Here is a 20,470-nt window from a genome sequence, read left to right as displayed (position 1 = left end):
GAAGAATTGCAGCGGAAGGATGGTCGTCACTTAGGCAGGTCGACTGCTTTGCTAGAGGTAGAGATAAGGAAGAACCACAAGGGTCAGTGCTACAGCGTTTCCAGGGGTGACATGGCAGTTACCAAGCACACCAAGAGCTGAGGAGTGAGAATCCGAGAGAAGCCCCTGGGCCAGGGAGGAGACCAGCAACCTTCCTGCCTTCCCAGGGAAAGGGAGCTGGTTCTTGAGAAAGCATGGGATAAGAGGAGAAATGCTGACACCTAAGGAGGGCAAGGGTCATGTACATACATCACACACATATCACACACCGACATAGACACGCACATCACACACATAAACATGTCTAGGCATACCTCAGACACAGCCATGTGGAGATTCAGATATGTTTATACCCATCACATACATAGATACATGTGAGAGCGAGACTCAAGTCTGGAGAAAGAGATCAGTTTTCCCTTCTCCAGTCTTAACGAAAACGTCATCTGTTTAGGATCTCTTCCCTCCCCTGCATTTCCCAAGCCTCAGCCCTTAGCTATCAGGCTTTCTAACTGATTTCTTTTCTAAATATACCTCTACGATGGCTTCCCCTCCCCGACCCCCAGCCTTTGTGTCCTATTACCCACGCATCAAGAGGCGGTTTCTGACCACACATTCTCAAGCAAATCCTGGCCCAGGAGCTTGTGACTAAAATGTGATATTTAAGGACACAACATGGAACCAGCATAGGGAGAGAAATCAAGGATTCTAGGGAACGAAACAGAGGCTGGGGAACTGAGGCACAAGGTTATGTCCAAGGAAATCCGAGAAGCCAAGAAGAAATGTTTTGGGAGGAGAGAGGGCAGTCTACACACAACAAATCTTCCTCACGAGCCTTATAACTCTACTGTGTATACAACGGAAGGTGTGGTCTCACCCCACCAGTACGCAGGGAAACAACCCAAAGAAATCCAACTGAGTTCCCAAGGCCCAGACACTGCAGGGCAGCTGCAAAGTCTCCAAGTCAAGATGGGGAGTGGGTGATAAGAATGTGGCAATAAAACCAGCGGTTACAGAGACCACAGAGTGGCGTTGGGATTATGTCTCACAGTGTCACATAAGCTCCCAAAGTTGAAGATTATAGAAAAAGAGAGTATAACAAGAGAGAAAAAGAGAACAAGATGAAAATACCAGCGTTTCCATCCTGCCTGCGTTTGGATACTAGACTCCGAGGTAACTGCTTTGCTCTGCTTTGCTGTCTGTTGCTGTTGCTGTGAGGTTTTGTTTGCTTGCTCGTTTGCTCTTCAGCAGAGGAGGTTACTAGTGGCCCAGTTGCCCCCACCAGAGGACTCGCTCCCCAGAGCACCTATACACAACAAGCAAAGGCACAAGAACACACTCAGACAAGTTAATCTTTCCTGTGGGTCGAAGCAACATAAGCCAGCTCAAGAAGAAGGAAGCAATGCAGACTACCTACATGCCTGTCTTAATGCTATACAATTGCGCACACCCTTCCTAATAACACTCTGCAAAGTTTATTCACAGCACAGGTCACCTTCACTCACCCATCCTTCCTGCTACACCCTCCACGTTTCCTCACTCTCAGCCTGATGGGGGAAATGCTTTCCGGGAGAAAAATTACCAAAACTCTCAAAATTTCTGATTTAAGCTCGAGGCTGCTGACCCTCAGAGAGGACTGAGGTCCCCCATACTTTCTTGTCGGAAGTTTGTAGCTCCCAACATCGAATCTTGTTTCTTCACTACTTCTGCCATTTCCCATGCCTCCCTTCTTTCTGCCCAGAGAGAAGCACCATGGGAAGAGGGGGTCAGAGGGACTGGGTTATAAGTGAGTTAGATTGACTTTGTGGGTGGCAAAACTGAAGCCTGGAGGCTAGTATCTTGCCGAGTTCAAAGACTGTTGGTACTGAGCCAGGTTTAGAACACACACACACACACAGACAAACACACACACACACACACACACACACACACACACACACACACACATACACACACACACAAACACACACACACACACACACACACACACACACACACACACACACACACACAATCCCAAGACCTCAGCAGAAGAAGGATTATGATGACATCCTTTAGAACAGACCAACGATTAACACAGTTTCTGGCTATACTGCAAGCCTGATCCAAAAAGCCAACAGGGAACTGACAGTAAGTAGCCAGAGTCAGAGGGGAAATGATGCAGGAAATACTCTGAAAAAAACAGGAAACAGGAGGTGAGGAGGAATTGGGTACTTTGGATGAACAGTGGTAGATGGTGGGAGGAAATCGATGGATGTGGTCAATTCATTTAAGCTGGTCGAATGGAAAACTAAGTCAGATTTTTATACCCCGAGGCCACAAAGCTAAATTCTCATCGTCCCTTTAGTTGAGGAACAGATGTTTATCAAGTATTTACTCTGAGGTCCAGCTCTGAGCTGGGTGAGACTGGAGAATTAGGCAATCGAGTCTCACCTAAATGATATGGAGCCCAGCAAGATTCTGACTCCACAGACCAAGGCATTGGGGCTCTCTTTACTAGAGACCCACCAACTAAACTGTAATGGTTCTTATGTTTATAAACAGTGGGGAAGTTTAGCCCGAGGCCATCCACCTGAGTTGGACAGGTCCAGCTATTGAAATAAAAACTACAATTTGAAAAATGCTCAAAAATTAGAATAATCAAGTCTGAAGTATGGGGTTTATTGGTCAAGACAGAGACTGGATCCACACTCCATTTGTGAACTTTTAAAAAGCTGTGGCAATAGAGAAGTGGCCCCCAAAGCCACTGCAACAATGAGGGGTCTTTAAAAACAGCATGTTATCAAAATGACCTCCTTACTCCAGAAGGTCACACAGGAAAACAGTCAAAGTCAAGACGAAAAGAGCCCTTGGCCTGCCTTGCTTTGCAATGACCTTGAGTACAGGGGAAGTGTAAGGGTGCAGGTCACCCTAGACATCATGAAGCTGAAAGGCATGGGTTAAAGCTTTTAGGACAAATAGTATAAAGACTATGGGTCTGAAGAGCTTCTGATCTTCCCTTTCAGTCCTATTGATTTCCAGACTCTGTTTAACTTTAGGCCCAGTTAAAATAACACAGATAAGCCATTCAAGGAAATAAAGGGATGGGCTAGTTAAGGATTCAACATTCTTAAGTCACCAACAGCCACCCTGCACCTGAGACGCCTCTGGCTACGTTCCTTATCTCAGAACCAAGCTGGACCACAATACTGACGCCACTCACTGCTCCTCCCTTCCTGTAAAGTTTATATATGAGCTCAAGACGTGGGCCCTGTACCCTCGGGCTACACAGCAGCTGTTTTCTTGTAAAAACTGGGCCTTGCCATTAGGAGATGATCTTCCAGGTTAGAAGCTAACATGCTCAGGCTAGCCGCTTCCTTCAGCTTGTCAGAATGAGCTATAAAACTTTTGCTGTCATTTTAACTATACCTTCCCATACCTCCAGCTCCAAGAAGAACATTGCTCAGGGGGAAGCCAAAAAACACAACCAAAATCTATAAATGGAGAGATGATAAGTGGTATACCCAGGAAGCAGAGTCTAGCATTGGCCTTGCTGTGTGGCCTGGAGGAATGATTTTAGTCTGTTTCCGATTTGAGATCTTCATCTATCTCTGTAACTGAGGGATGACCGGAAGATAGCTACAGGAGCTTCCAGCACCATGAATGGGTAAAACAATCCCAGAAGACCTGGACACATTCATGAATGCCTCCTCTGCTCCTGGCCTCACAGAGATATTGGAAAGACTGAAATCAGCTTAGTTTTTACAGTTATCTATTCACTATGGTGTGGTGGGTGGGTGGGTGTGTACATGCACATGAGCTCTCACGAGCTCGAGCACTCCTAAATCTGACCTCACCTCCATCAGTCTTTGAACTCTGCAAGATCCTTGCTTCCAGGCTTCAGTTTGGGCATCTATAAAGTCAATCTAACTCACTTACAATCCAGGCCCTTTGACTCCCTTCTTCCTATGGCGCTCCTCTCTGGGCCGAAATTAGGTGGGATGATGAAAATGATAAGCACACGTGCAGAAGTCAGAGGAAAGAACTCAGGTAGCTTGGCAGCTAACACCTTTACTTGCTGAGTCGTCTCACCAGACCTGACACTATCCTTGAAGCTTTAAAGACTCTGAGAATGTGAGCAAATCCAACACCTTCAGAGATACTTCATCACCAAAAAACAAAAAAAAAGAGAATAACAAATGATTGAGAGCATAGAACTGTTGAGAAACTCAAACAGTGCCAGCAGGAGACAAGCCTCTGAACACATTTCCAGAGAAAGTGTTCAGGCCTGGGTGAGCAGTGTGCCTAAACGCACTGCTCCCCATGTCTGCATCCTTAAGCTCTTGAGGACCTTTAAATGATTAAGTCTTCACCACTGGCAAAATAATGACCTTCACGAGTACCCAAAAGAAGGCCAACCTGAACCCACATACTGATGAAGACTCCATACACAGGGACTTTAAGATGCAGAGCAAAGAAATTACCAGAGCCTTCCCCAAGGACAACTATAACCCAAAAGAGAGACCAGTCCAACGGACTGCAAGAGCAGGCTACATAACTCAAAACAACTGTAGTACTAATAACTCTCTGATGTGCTACATGGTAGCTGCAGTTCCTAAGGCTTCAGAGAAGGAAGGTGATGAGGTGTATGGAATGGATTTAAGGGCAACTCCAATTCAAATTCTCTCCCGCGAGAGAGAATTCTACCAGAGAGTCAACCTCTCAGACCTCAAAGCCAGGGACAACCACTCCTTCACAGCCAGGAAGTCTGAAGAGAGGAGAGAAAAATGGTAACCTCAAAGGGGTGCCTGGACCCTGAGACCCTTCCTGGGCCAGACTTGAAAACTGTTCCTCAACCATGGAAATGGAAGAAGTCTCCAAACCTCTGTTCCTGCCATGCTGAGCCCCCAAACTCCCACCCTGTGGGCATTTTATTCTTCACCAACCATTTGATTTGATTTGAACTTCAGTTAGAGACACAGCCAGAGCTCAGTCATAAGGACCCAGGTGTGTTGACTCTAGACCTTTAAAAGTTGTAATAAGCGCCAACCGGTGGTGGCGCATGCCTTTAATCTCAGCACTCGGGAGGCAGAGCCAGGGGTATCTCTATGAGTTCGAGGCCAGCCTGGGCTACAGAGTGAGTTCCAGGAAAGGCGCAAAGCTACACAGAGAAACTCTGTCTCGAAAAACAAAAAACAAAACAAAACAAAAGTTGTAATAAGCAAGCTTATAGTAGACTGAAACGCCTGAAAATCAAGGGATATAATCTTGCCTCAGTCTTTAGCCCTAAGTGCTGGGGCTTTGTGTCTCCAGTCAAAGAAGCAGCCTTCTCAGAGAGAGTCCAGAACCTTCCTTCCCTATGTCTCTTCCAACAGAGCTTGTAAACACAGCCTGATTTCACATCACAGCACCGGACATCTTTGCGCTGTCTTTCTCCCTCCTCTCCGCCTGCTAGGAAGAAGAGGCCTACAGAAATATTGAGCCCCAGCAGAGATGAGCTAAACCTAGAAGAAGGAGTCTTCAACGCTTGTGATTCATGAGTGAGAGGCTGGGATTTCCCCGAAGATCTTGTCTGTGATTGTGTATGAGAGAGACCCTTAATGCCTGGAACTGAACCGTCTCACTCCTAATTGTCTGAAGGTCTCAAGAATCCTCACTTGCAGTGAGACTCACCGAATACCAGTTCACACTCAGAGTCACTTACTTAAGGCTCCATCCCCCTCCACAAACACAAGTACAGGTAGGGTCGGGGACCATGGCCCAATCTATCATATTGCACAAGTCATATGTGCTAGTGAGCATGCATTTCAGGGTTAAGTGTCCAAAGCTATAAATCTCAAAAATTTGATACGCCAAGTCTTACAAAACCCCAACTATGCATGTGTCGTAAGTCTACAGAAGCCTATCATCTCCTGACTAATATGACACAAAGTGATAATCAGCTTTTTATACAGATAGCGCAGTAAGAACACTTTTGGTCCAGGGGATTGCACAATAGGTTTTTAGAACACTCACTCATGCAAGATTAGTTGAGAGCTAAGAGCCACAGATCTGGTACTACTGTAAGGCTGTGTCACCCACACGGTCTACCTGTTGACAAAGTGGATATACTACTTAGAGGGGTTTTTTTTTTTTTCATACTAAATGGTATATAGGGTAACAGAAGCAAACGCAGAGCACTATTCTTCTTTCCTGTCCCCCTCCCTAACTCTACAAAAGACACTCACATTCTGGATATCTCTGATGTTTAGCATAGTGCCTTATATACTTGTGCTGCCTGTACCAATGAACACAGAGTTAGAGTCTCAAATTTACCTCATAGATGAGAATATAATAGTGGTTATTACTTGCTAGGAAAGGAAGGAAAACAGAGCAGCCAGAGGATGGATAGCAGATACCAAAATATAGTTAGTAAGAAGAATAAGTTCCTGGGTTCTTTGTCACTGTAAGGTGATTATCATTTACAATAATTTGTTATATATCTCAAAATAATCATGTATCAAATTATCACATCCATCCACTGGAGCATGGGAGACCTAATTGGAGTCAGTAGTTTTTGAGATGGGATAGGAAATAGGGAAGGAGTGTGGAGAGGTCTTGGAGAAATTGCAGAGGTGAGGAAGTTGGATATGACCAAAACACATTGTATACATGCATTAAATTCTCAAAGAATACATTTCAAAATAAATAAATAAAATTTTTTGAGATAATCTTATTGCATATTTCTGGCTAGCCTGAAACTCATTCTGTAAGCCAGTTTGGCCTCAAACTGACATAGATACATCTACCTCTGCTTCATAAGTGCTGGGACTGAAGGCATGCTCCACCACACCCAGTTTAATGAACAATATTTTTAAGGAGCGTTTTGGGACATGAGTAGATTTTTTTTTTAATTATTCTTTTGGGTTAGTTTTATTCAGTTAACACTAGAAACCATATTATTTGAAGAAATCATTGATTATGGTATCAAATAGGTAGCCCATTCTGACCCAATCCAATCTGTTTCCATTAAGGCTTGTGACACTGACAACAAAAGGTGTTACTATGACAGCCTCGGCAGTGATACCACTTGACACATGGCTGATCCCAATTAAGATGTGGTCTCCACACAAAGTATGCTGGTTTCAAAGACTAAGTATGAGAAAAAGAATGTAAAATGTCTCTGTAATATTTATTACATGTTATGGTGTTAATATCTGAATATAGTGAAGTAAATAAAGTATAACCATGTTATGATGTTAATATCTGAATATAGTGAAGTAAATAAAGTATATTAAAACCAAAAAAATTCATCCCAGTGGATCACACACAAATAAAGACTTGAAAATAAAAGGCAACTCTTAAGAAAAAGAGAGTCAAGGGGAGAAGGAGGGAGATGAGAGGGAATGAGCGTGAAAATGACCAAAATTCCTTGTGAAGAGCACGAAACTGTCAATTAAAAAATGGAAGAAGTATCACACTATAACCCATAAAAAAGAACATACACCAGTCAGGTATCAATTAAAACTAAACTTCAGTTTTAGACATTTTGAATTATTAGCTGCTTGGAGTCAACTGCACTTGAGTTTTCCAAGGTTTAGAATCCCATATAGAAATACTGTGGCCCTCAAAACCTCTGGGACTATGGGAAAGACAGAAACGGCATTCCTAGCTCTCAACCTGTACAAAAACCAACTCAGAATGAAACTAAACCTGGAACTTAAGACCCAAAACTTGGAAAGTACCGAAGGAAAACATTTCAAGATAGAATACAGGCGATGACTTTCTGACAAAGACCCCAATAGCTTAAGTAATTACAGGAAAAAATTGACAGATGTGATTGCAAGAAATGTGAAGGGTTTTGCAGTACATAAGAAACGGTAGAATAAAGAGACAGTCTGGAGAGCAGCATGGGGGCACCTCACCAGATGCTCACCCAATCGGCGACTAAGATAGAGAATATAGAAAGAATTTTAAAAGTTGAACATCAAAAAGAACAGATGAGCTAATAAATAAATGGGCAATGAACAAAACGGGCACTTTTAAGTGGCCAAAAGTTCAACAATTTAGCCAACTAAAACTACATGGAGATTCCATGTCACTCTAGTCAGAATGGTTTTCTACAAGAAAGAAGGAAACAAACAACACGGCAAGAATTTGATGGGGGGCTGGAGAGATAGCTCAGAGGTTAAGAATACTGACTGCTCTTCCAGAGGACCCGAGTTCAATTCCCAGCACCCACATGGCAGCTTGCAACTGTCTGTAATGCCAGCTTCAGGGGACCCAACACCCATGGCAACAACATCAATGCACATTAAAATAAATAAATTTTTAAAAAAGAAAACAAAAAAAAGAATTCAATGGGGTTGAGAACACTAATAACGCTGATGAGAATGTAAATAAGTCCAACTACTGCAGAATTCAGTGTGGAGATTCCTTGGAATATGGAAAATATAACTTGCACATGATTCAGCTATACCCCTTCTGGGTATACACCCAAAAGAATCAAGTCAACTTACTCCAGCATTGTCTGTATACCTATGTTTATTGCATCACAACAGCCAAGTTATGGAACCAGCATAGGTGGTTAGACAAGAAATTGAGGTCTATATGCTCAGTGGAATTTTTTCAGCCATAAAGGATAATAAAATATATCAATTACAGAAAGAAATGGAAACTAGAGATCATTGTGTTAAGCAAAATAAGCTAGGCTCATGAAGATAAATATCTTGCTTTTTTTTTTTTACTTTTTGGTTTTTCTAGACAGGGTTTCTCTGTGTAGTTTTGGTGCCTGTCCTGGATTTTGCTCTGTAGACCAGGCTGGCCTCCAACTCACAGAGATCCGCCTGGCTCTGTCTGCTGGGATTAAAAGCATGCGCTACCACCGCCCAGCCAAAAGTAAATATCTTATGTTTCTCTGACATCTGAAATCTATGGATATATATATTTTTAAAAAAAGGACATGAAAGCAAAAGGGGTCTATTGGGGATTTGGAAGGAGAAAGATGGGAAGAAGGCAAGAAAAGACTGTAGTGGGAATGAATATGATCAAATTACATTATGCATACGTGTAGAAATATAATACAACTGCTTACTTTGTATAAAATGTAATTCACTTTTAAGAAAATTAAAACAAACAGCAATTATGCAGCTATGAAAATTTCATTTTAACACATAAGGGCATGAAGGCAGCACCTTACAGCTCAGATCTCCATCACTTTTTATAACAAATGACACTTAGACATAAAAGAGGAAGGAAGGAAGGCCATGATTTCTGAATTACAGTCTTCCCCAAAGTGTCCCACTGACTGCATGCTAACTTAGGCTTTTCCAACAGACTGGTGAATACATGGTAATGGGCCAATGTGGTCCACCGATCAGTGCTAAGAGCCACAGTTCAAACTTGTCCCCATGGATCCTGACTAAACAAAATGACTCCCTTTCATACCCATGGCGATTACTACCAAGAGAGGAGGCTGTTTCCCTCCAAAGCCACCACAGTGTCAGCTTCAAGATGAGAAACTTGTCTTCTCCAGCAGCTCCTGGCTTCTCTCTCTAGTGTATCCTACAAGGACAGGAGCACCAAGGAGCCTCCTTGGTTCACCTGAGTTCATACTGTCCAAACTGAAACAAGTGCCGCAAGTTTCTGAAAGCCGAAGTCTAATCAGGATCATTTAGATCATTAATGCTCCCCCATAATTAAGTCAATTTCTGATTAGAATTGTTATTTCAGCACAGCTGGGTGGAACAAGGTTCAACTGTGGTATCTTAATAGCAACAGAGTTCCAATGACGAAAGAACGGGAGAGCACTTTGTTCTTCATACACAGAGGGGCTGCTCTTGGCTCCAGGGTCATCAGGGAAGTTTTGAGTTAATCCCAAAGGAGAACAGTTGAGCTGGCTTCACACTCCTTCTTGCCAATAGTGTCTAAGGGCAGGCTTGGTTTGAAATAAGAATATGGTGACGTGTGAGAACACGGGGAAAATATCAACCTCACACAGTATACAACATATTTACACTTCATAATCATTGCTTCTTCATGTACCTATGAAATAGATAGTAGGATTCCTGTTTGGTAGACAAAGTAAGTGAGGATCAGACAGCTTGATCACTCAATAATCAATAAATACTGAGTGCCTCCTCTGTGGAGGGATTGCATGAGCTCCTGTGACTTGCCCATGGTGACACAGTTGACAATAGTAAGGACCCAAACCCAGTCACCAAACTCATGCCCATTCCACTCTGTGGCTGCCCCTCAGAGGTCTGAGTCACCATACATCATCACAGGACATCCAAGACAAAGGACCATGGTGGGAAGGACCCCGGAGTCTTGTCTTGTTAGTTTTCACCTCTTCAAGTAAAGTCAGTATTGATGATCAAAATACCCGCTATCCACAGGAACAACTCAAAGTAACCTAGAGTCATGTTAGTTACAATGCTGTCCATGGTATACCATCCAGAACTGGCAGCAGGGGACTCATGAACCCTCACAACCAATAGGAAAAGCAGAAACACCCCCAACAACGCATTCATTGTTGTTGAGTTAAACCAAAGTAGAGAAACTGTGGCAAAAAAAGAGTTGGATTCTAAAGTTTTGAGAATTTCCAAAGTAATCAAACAGCAAAATCTGAAAGATACTACTCCTTAGACTAGCGTCTGGGAGATCTCCAGATTCCCTTCAGCTGCTGCTTCACAAGTCTGGAACCTATTCCTCAAGTATCATCCTCTGGTTATGGCATGCAACCCATATCAGACATTTTGAAAACAATTTCTGCCATCCACTCTTGGCCGGCTCCAATGACCAACCTGCTCACAGTTACATCAGAGAAGTGGCCAGTCATACACTAAACGCCTATCCCTATCCCAAGAATTCCAAATCTTCATGAATGGGTCAATCCTTTGCTTGCAATCACAAGGAGGTGGGGCCAAGAGTTACTAGTCACGTAACTGGGGCCAGACTCAAGGAGGTGCTTGATCAATAGATGAGTCAGACAGAGCAGGCTAAGAGTATAAAACCTCAGGAGCCCCAGTGTTCCTCACATCACCATCATCTCCTTCCCTCACTCACCTCCCCTGGTGCTTCGGGTAAGTGTGGGCTCTCCTGGCTCTCTGGTCTCTCCAGCTGGCCTTGCTCAGCTTGCAGAGGTTAAGGGACAGGACCCCTCTCCCCCTTTGGAAGCTACTACATTGGTATTAAGAAGGGGTTTAGGAAAGCAGTGGTAAGCTGCTGCTGGGCTGGTGATATTTCTTGGTCTTCTAGCCAGAATGTTAAACTCTGCCAAGAGAGTACTGCCTCTTACAGAGGCTCTGAGGGCTAGAACGCAGGAAAGCTCTGCAGTGGATGCCCAAGGCATCCTGCCATGGACTGAATGAACCTTATGAACCTGTCAGGAGAGGCTGAACACACTATCAGAGAGTCGGGAGGATAAGCCATGGAATGATGTTAATGGGAGATATTAGAGGAGCCATTTAAACCCAAGCCCTGCTTTATGGAGGCAGATGTTCTGACAGATAAATGACTTGTGAGATGCTGGGCTACAAGTTCCTACTAGCTGCAGTTCTCTACCAAACTTAGACTCCTGCATATCCTCAAAAAGATGCCTGCCATCTTCTGGTCAGATGTGCTGGTCCAAACGGTTCAGTACCCTTCCCACTTTTTGCAGGCAGAACCACAGGAGAGCTGCTTTGTCTAATAATTGGCCCTTGGAACATATCCTCATTCCGTAGGACAGATCAAGAGTTTGAACTGAGGGCTATTGCAGAAAAAGAGTCCTACAGTCCACTAATGTCCAAACAAAACTTTCCTCTTGGTGTGCTGGGAATGGGTAAAACCCAGGTGGAGATTTAATGCAATTTTCCATTGAGCTTAGAAACATGACTGGGACTTGGGAGCACCCTAAGGGAAGGAGTGTTCCTTGATAGAAGATAAGAAGTAGACAGGAATGTGGGTGCTCTGACCTCCAAATCACACAGCAGAAGTCAGGCACAGTTGAGGGAAAAGGGAGGCACCGCTAATGGGGCTTTTGTCCTAGCAAGAACTCTCCAGTCCCTGAATGGAGTCTAGAAGCCTGGTCTGCATGTGCTGGGAGTCAGAAGGATGCTGCCATGGATGCAGCTGATTCCTTCACAGCATCCTCTTGCTGCTGGTCCAATGATGCTCTTCTGCTCTTCCTGCAGGGTTCTCCTTCTCCTTAAACAAGATGTCTCACCAGAAAAAGCAGCCCACTCCCTGTCCTCCCGTGGGTTGTGGAAAGACCTCCGGTGGAGGAGGCGGTGGCGGCGGCGGTGGTGGCGGCGGCGGAGGCTGTGGCTACTATAGCGGTGGTAGCGGTGGCGGCTCCAGCTGTGGAGGTGGCTCATCTGGAGGAGGCTCCAGCTGCGGAGGCGGAGGCGGCGGCTCCTACGGAGGCGGTTCCAGCTGTGGCGGAGGAGGTGGCTCCGGTGGGGGCGTCAAGTACTCCGGGGGCGGCGGTGGCTCCAGCTGCGGCGGCGGCTACTCCGGGGGCGGCGGTGGCTCCAGCTGCGGCGGCGGCGGCTACTCCGGGGGCGGCGGTGGCTCCAGCTGTGGCGGCGGCGGCGGCTATTCCGGAGGCGGCTCCAGCTGCGGAGGCGGTGGCGGCTCCGGTGGGGGAGTTAAGTACTCCGGTGGCGGCGGCGGCGGCTCCAGCTGCGGCGGCGGCTACTCAGGCGGGGGCGGCGGCTCCAGCTGCGGCGGCGGATCAGGAGGAGGCGGCGGCGGCTCCTACTGCGGAGGCTCCTCCGGAGGCGGCGGCTCTGGTGGCTGCGGTGGTGGCTCCGGAGGGAGCAAGTACTCCGGCGGCAGCAGCGGCGGCGGCTCCAGCTGCGGGGGCGGCTACTCCGGCGGCGGCGGCGGCTCCAGCTGTGGCGGCGGAGGCTACTCCGGAGGCGGCGGCTCCAGCTGCGGCGGCGGCGGCGGCTACTCTGGCGGCGGCGGCGGCAGCTGCGGAGGTGGTTCCTCCGGTGGCGGCGGCGGTGGGTCCGCGCAACAGTATCAGTGCCAGAGCTACGGAGGCGGCTCTAGCGGGGGCGGCTCCAGCTGCGGTGGCGGCTCCTCCGGGGGCGGCTCCAGCTGCGGTGGAGGCTACTCCGGGGGCGGCGGCTCCAGCTGCGGTGGTGGCTCCTCCGGGGGCGGCTCCAGCTGCGGAGGAGGCGGCGGCTATTCCGGTGGTGGCGGCGGCAGCTGCGGCGGCGGCGGCTCCTCCGGTGGCGGCAGCGGCGGCTACTACTCGTCGCAGCAGGCCACCCAGAGCTCCTGTGCCCCCCAGCAGAGCTACGGAGGGGGCTCTTCAGGCGGAGGTGGTAGCTGCGGAGGTGGCTCCTCTGGTGGCGGCGGCGGCGGCTGCGGTGGAGGCTACTCCGGTGGCGGCGGCTGCGGCGGAGGCTACTCCGGTGGCGGCGGCGGCGGCTGTGGCGGCGGCTCCTCCGGGGGTGGCAGCGGTGGTTGCGGAGGCGGCCACTCCGGGGGCGGCGGCGGCGGCGGCTCTAGTTGCGGCGGCGGCTCCTCTGGGGGCGGCTCTGGAGGTGGCAAGGGCGTCCCGGTCTGCCACCAGACCCAGCAGAAGCAGGCGCCTACCTGGCCCTGCAAGTAAGGTCCCCAGGTTGCCACGGAGACAAAGGAGCTGGAGGTGTTCTCCGTGGGTGCCGGCAGGCTTAACTTTCTCATGAGATTGCCCGAGGGTCTTCGAGGTTTCCAGACCCTTCACATCTTAACAACCCCGCCCTCCTGCCCCAGAAGAAGCCATTGAGTCACTCAAGCTGCACCTTGTTCTGCAGATGTTCCATCTTGGTTTCTGAATGACTACCTCCCAACTCCAGTACCTCCTCACTCAATAAATTTGCAATTCATGAGAATCTCTGAGTCTCCCGGTAGTCTTTGTAGCCTGTAAATTCACTCACTCCATCCTGTCCTCTCTTCTTCCATTTATTCATTCACACTTACATTAATTCAACAAATATTCTATCCAAAGGTAGATGGGATGGCTGGCAAGTGATGACCAAGGATGTGAACCAGTTTGTCCCCCAAACACAAAGGACAGTCTTCACTGGACATCCTCCACATCCCTGTGAGTTGGGCAGTCACCAGGGGTGGGTCAGGTCTTCTTAAGGCAGTCTACCAGGCAATTTCTTGCAGCTCAGAACTTACTCTCCAAGTTCTGGAAGTCGGGTGGCTTTGTCCGGCAGCACTAGCATGCCGCAAGGACTAAGGAAGAAAGAAACGCAACAGCCCCTTTGAAACTGTCCTCTCCTGCCCCTTTAGCTCTTCTGCCCCTTCCCAATCCTTTGTGCTGAAGAGAACCCTTTGATCAGATTTTAGCTAACTAGCTACCAGAGGTCCAAGTCCATTGACATGTTCTGACCAGTGAAGAAGGACATGACACCTGGACCAGAAGACCCCTGCCCAGGTAATCTTCCTGCTGATGTAACTACTTTCCTTTCTCCATAAGTCCATGACCCATGGTAGAGCCTTGAGGCAAAAAAATAAAATAAAATAAAATAAAATAAAATAAAATAAAATAATAAAAAGCAAAACCCACTATGTCTTCTCAAGATTGCCAGTCCTTGAATAAACCTGATTCCTTCCCACTAATGCAGCTCTACTGAATACTGATACCAAAGCAGAGGGATGCCTGGTTTTGTTACTGTTAGCAAAATATTACATCAGATACTCAAGAGCCTCCACAGTGTGCGAGGTACTCTACTGGACATCTACAGGGACAGAAGGTGGCCCTCTTGAAGGGTTAAAGGAGGGCTTTCATCCAACTTGGAAGGTATAACATAAATGTGTGAAATGCTCAACATCAGTACCACAGGTACTGGAAATACCATCAGTACATCCAGGTCACTGGAAAACAGGAAATCTCGTAACTAACCAAGAAGAAGCTAGAGTTGCTTCAAGGGATTTGTGAGCTATGCTGCAGTCATCTGAGATGTAGACTGTCTCCTGGTCAGATCCTATTTTATAGTCAGATTTTATCAGCTTTAGGCAAATGCTAACTTACTGATTTACTCAAATTAATTGTGCTACATTAAAAAGTCAATATGCCTTTCCTATATTTAGTTAATGTTAGAAATAAAAAGACTTCACATGACTCTCCCATGTGGAGTCATCACCGCCTTCATCATTTTGCATCAGAGACATAGAGAGCAAACCAAGTAGCAACCTCAGTGACACGGTAGTCCAACCACCACATTTTTAATAACTAAGTTTATTCATTAACATGGTTGTACATGCACATAATACATTCTGATTACTCACAGCCCTATCCTTTTCTATCTCCCTCCCAACCCCTACCGGTCACCACATTCCCTACAAATCTCTTTCCCACATTCTTGTCATTTTTTGTTTGTTTGTTTTGTGGCCCGCTGACCAGGGCCATCTGTATGACCATGGGTTTGGAACTGTCCATTGGACTCTTGGGATCACCACTGGGTACACAACTGAAGCCAATGACTCCCCTTCACAGAATCTATCTGTAAACACTAGTTCAACAAGGAGTGGTGGATCTCCACCAGTCCCTCCTCCATCCATGGCTAACTGTTGACAGGAGCAGTCTTGTACAGGCCTAGGTCAGGTAACCATAGCTGCTGTGAATTCATGATTGCAGCGACTGTGTCATGCATAGAAGATGATATTCTTCAGCCTTCCTCTCTGCCTTCTGTCTCTCACATTCTTTCTGGCCCTCTTCTGGGATGTTCTTTGAGTCTTAGAGGAACGTTTTGGTTAGGACTGAGTGCTCAGTTGTCATTTATTCTCAGCATCTTGAGCAGCCATGAATTTCTGCATTTTCTACTGTTCTGTGCCTAGAGGCTTCTCTGATTAAGTTTGTGAGTAGCTGAGTAGTCTATGAGCATAAACACAGATGTTTAGAAAGTAGTTTGATGCTACATCTATTTAGCTAAGAAAGGGTAGTAAGTGCTGGGCAGTAGTGGCGCATGCCTTTAATCCCAGCACTCGGGAGGCAGAGGCAGGCAGATCTCTGTGAGTTCAAGGCCAACCTGGTCTACAACGCAAGTTCCAGGAAAGGCGCAAAGCTACACAGAGAAACCCTGCCTCGAAAACCCCCCCCAAAAAAAGGGGGGGTAGTAAGATTCTCCCTAGGGACTATGACTTCCCTATCCATGTGTTTTTTGGGGGTTTTTTTGTTTTGTGTTTTAACCAGGTTTATGGTACTAGGCATGAATTCCCTCCTGTGGATCAGGCCTCCAACCCAGAGCGCTGCTAGTTACCCTATAACAGTTGTGCTACTATTGCACAAGCAGCACCTCTTGCCTCGCAGCTTAATACTGTAATTTGTGGGGTTCACTGGGTAAGATCATTGATACCTTTTCTCCCCTAGTAGCTTGCATAGCATCTCCCAGCACTATGAAAGCTAATCAGCAGAGAGGAACTTTCCACTCCTAGATTTCTTCATATTTTGCAACTGAGGAACAATGTCTTATATATTGGTTTGGAGAAATCTGAGGCTTCCCAGTTCCAACAACTCATATGAAAGTATTCTATACCTGATACTGGGAATTTTGTTTGGTAACCGCTGATTCTAGGAGCATCAGCATCCAACCATGTAGGTACTACCCCCTTAAAACATTTTTAAACTACAATTTTATAAGATACTAGATATAATAGATTTTCATATGGCTTTTTCACATACCCTTCATTTTGGTTAACTATCACCCCCAACCTTTCTCCTCCCTCACACCACCACTGCCCTCCCAGATGAAACATTTCAACTCCAAGTATTCTCCCTCTCTACTTTCATCTTTCCTATATTGTACTATCTCAACTCCCTTAAGGTGTCTCCCTACCAATAGTCCTTTCCTAAGCTGGTAGCACACATCTTTAATCCCAGCACTTGAGGTACAGGTAGATGTATCTCTGTGAGTTCAAGGCCAGTCTTGTCTATATAGCGGGTTCCAAGCCAGCCAGGACTACATCGTGAGACCTTGTCTCAAAAAAAACCCCATTATAGTTGCCTGGTTTTCACTTGAACATCAAGTTAAACACACAAAACTAAAGACTCAAAACTAGGATCCACATACAAGTGAGAACATGCATTTCTCTTCGTGGACCTCTGTTACCTCATCAAGTATAATTTCACCCATTTCATCAGTTTGCTTAAAATTTTCATAATTTCATTTTTCTTTAGTGATAAATAAAATTGGATTGTATATATTACCACATTTTCATTATCCATCTTCAGTTGATGGACATCTAGGTGAGTTTCATTTCCTATCTATTGTGAACATAGCAGTGATGAGGTGCTAACACAGGTGAGCATGTATCTCTGTGTTAGGATAGAGAGTCCTTCAGGCATATGCCCAAGAGTCATATATCTGGGTAATTTGAAGTTTTATTTCTAGTTGTTTTTAGTAATTGCCATACTGTTTTTCAAAATGGACAGACTCCTTTACACTCCCACCAAAAGTGAATATATAAGGATTCTCCTTACTCCACACCCAAATCAGTATTTATTGACATTTGTATTCTTGAAAATGGCCATTTGGCCAGGGTTGAGACAGAATCTTAAAGTAGCTTAATCCACATTTCCTTGATAGCTAAGGATACTGAACACCTTTTAAAATGCTCACTACTTGTTTGCATTTCTTCTTTTGAGAACTCTCAGTTGCATGGTTCATTCCTAAACTATATTGTTTTCTTGATGTTTAGCAATTTGAATTCTTCATGTATTCTAGACACTAAAACTCTGTCAGATGTATAACTAGCAAAGATTTTCTCCAATTCTGTGTGTGGCCTCTTCACTCAACTGACAGTTTTCTTTGCTGTACCTCTTTAGTTTCATGAGATCCTATTTGTTGATGGTTAGTCATACTTCCTCTACTACCAGAGTCCTATTCATAACGGGAACTATGCCTGTATGTTGAAGTGTACTCTCTGGTTTTTCCTCTGGCAGTTTCGGAGTATGAGATTCTGTGTTGAAGTCTTTGATCCAGTAGGAGTGGAGTTTTTTCAGAGTGGAAGATAATGATCTAGTCCATTATTCTGCATGATGATGTACAGATTCTCCAGAATAATTTGCTCAAGATGCTGTCTTTCCTCCAATGTTTATTTCTGGCATTTTTGTCAAAAATCAAATAGTTATGGTTGTGTGAACTTACATCCATGTCTTCTACTCTATTCCATTGATCTGTGTATCTGATTTTGTGCCAGTATCACACTATTTTTACTACTATGGCTCTGCAGTACAACATGAAGTCAGATATGATGATATTTCCCATAGTATTTTTTTCTTCAAAATTGCTTTCAACTATCTGTGGTTTATTTGTTTCCATGCAAATTTTAAAATAATTTTTTCTATGTCTGTGAAATGGCCCTGGAATTTTGATTGGGATGGCACCAAATGTGTAAACTGCTTTTGGTTGGATGGTCATTTCACAATATTAGTTCTTCCAACCCATAAGCATGGGAGGTCTTTCTATCTTCTAGAATTTTCCTCAATTTCATTATTTTGCATTTTAAAGTTGTTTTATGCAGTTTTTCATACATTTCAATTAAAATAACACTACATCACTGGATCACTTTACTCTTCCCCTCAAGCTCTCCCAAGACCCCACCTTCCACATCCTTCCATATCACCTCCCCACTCTCAAATTGAAAGCCTCTTATTTCCCAATTATTATTGTTACATATATGTGTACATATATGTATGAATATGTGTATGTGTATATGTACACACAAATATATAAATATGTACTGCTGAGCTCATTTTTGTTGTTTATGCATAGGCAGTCTCAGGGATGACCTTTTGATTGGATGACCAGTTAGAGACCTCATCCTTGGGAGATGCTAATTCTCCCTCTCAATAGTCATTAATTGCCTGTAGTTCCTTGTCCAGAGTTATGACCCCATGGGATTTTCCTCCTTTCATGTTAGCATGTCTATTGATCTTGTCATTGCTCAGATCTTGTTTACATAGCCATTTCTATGGGATACTACTGTTTTACAGCAGACTTCCTGGTACTTCTTAAATTTTTTTACCCCTTCTTCTACGGTGTTTTGTGAGCCATAAGGGCAAGAACTGTGATGTAGATGTATGGACTGCACTGGGCTACTCACAGTCCATTGAGCTCTGAATTGCATCCCGTTGCAATTTTCTGTGGTGGACTCCATTAGCTATAAAAAAGAAGCTTTTTTTAATGAGGGATGATAGCTACAAATATCTGTGGGTATACGGATAAAATTTAGAATATAGTAAGGAATTACGCTGTTTGGCAAAGTGATAGTAGATTCTCTTCTAAAATCCATGGCATCACTAGCCCCAGGAAGTTAGCTATGCTTTTAGTACCAGGCATGGTTTCCCTCCTGTAGAGTGAGCCTTAAGTCCAATTAGACAGCTGTTGGTTACCACCAACATGTGAGTGCCACTTACTGCACTTGTACGGATATCGTGCCATGCTGCTCATTGTTATGGTTTATAAGTGTTGCATCTGGGTAGAACTATTAATTGCTTTTTCTCCCTTGGCAGTTTGCATAGTATTTTCTGATACTGTGAAAGCTAGACCACAAGAAGGGGGCTTTAGAGTCGGAACCAGCTCATATGATCTGAGCCTATGTCCTAGTGTGTCTTCAGGAGTCGGGGATTACTTTCAGCCTCTGAAAGGCAACCAAGGGCAACAACTCGGCTTGTTCCTGTTTTTCCAAAGCCTTAAGATGCATCATTAAGTTATTTATCTATATTCTCTCTGATTTATATTTTGATATATGTACTTAGCACTAAAAACTCTCCTATTGGTGCTGCTTTCATTGTATCCCATAGATATCACTGTGTTTTATTTTGTTTTGATTTCACTCTAGAAATTAGATATTTCATTGTTGATTTCTTGAGGGACCCATTTATCATTAAGTGGTGTGCTGTGTATTCTCCAGAAGTTTGTATACTTTCTGCAGTTTACCTTCCTGATGATAACTTATTTCATTCCACTGTGAAAAGATATGATGCAGAATATTATTTCAATTTTCCTATATTTGTAAAGGTTTGTTTTGTGTCCTAATAAGTGATCATTTTGGAGAAAGTTCAATGCACTACTAAGAAGAATGTATGGTTTTCAGTATTTGCATGCAATATTCTGTAGAGATCTGTTAAGTCCACTTAATTTACAGTGTAATTTAACTGCAATGTTTTTCTGCTTATTTTTTTTTGTGTGGATGACCTGTCTATTGGAGAGAGTGGGAAACTGAAGTCACTCACTATCACTGAGTTGTGATTAATCTGTGCCTTTACATCTAGTAGTATTTTTTTTTTTACCAATTTGATTGTGCCTGTATTTGATGCATGTATATTTAGAATTATAACAGCCTCTTGGTGAATTCTTCCCTTAAGGGGTATGAGGTAGTCTTCTTTATGTCTTCTCAATAATTTTGGTTTTAAGTCTATTTTGTCAGTTATTAGAATAGCTACACCTGTTTGACTCCCAGTCACAGTTGCTTAGAATGCCTTTTT

General features: G+C 44.7%; 1 protein-coding gene across 1 annotated transcript; it reads left to right on the top strand.

The window, feature by feature from the left end:
- Positions 1-7,125: 7,125 nt before the first annotated feature.
- Loricrin (loricrin cornified envelope precursor protein) lies at positions 7,126-13,865 on the top strand. Its single transcript, XM_052731420.1, has one exon. The coding sequence runs from the start codon at positions 12,194-12,196 to the stop codon at positions 13,601-13,603; it is 1,410 nt and encodes a 469-aa protein (XP_052587380.1). The 5' UTR covers positions 7,126-12,193; the 3' UTR covers positions 13,604-13,865.
- The last annotated feature ends 6,605 nt before the right edge of the window (positions 13,866-20,470 follow it).

This window comes from Peromyscus californicus, unplaced genomic scaffold, assembly GCF_007827085.1.
Source record: "Peromyscus californicus insignis strain IS unplaced genomic scaffold, ASM782708v3 Scaffold_9__1_contigs__length_137607984, whole genome shotgun sequence".
Lineage (NCBI taxonomy): Eukaryota > Metazoa > Chordata > Mammalia > Rodentia > Cricetidae > Peromyscus > Peromyscus californicus.
This window is presented reverse-complemented; position numbering and strand designations above follow the sequence as displayed.

Bases quoted from the DNA above. Each gene is read 5' to 3' on its own strand.
- Loricrin (XM_052731420.1), top strand. From the start codon at position 12,194: ATGTCTCACCAGAAAAAGCAGCCCACTCCCTGTCCTCCCGTGGGTTGT.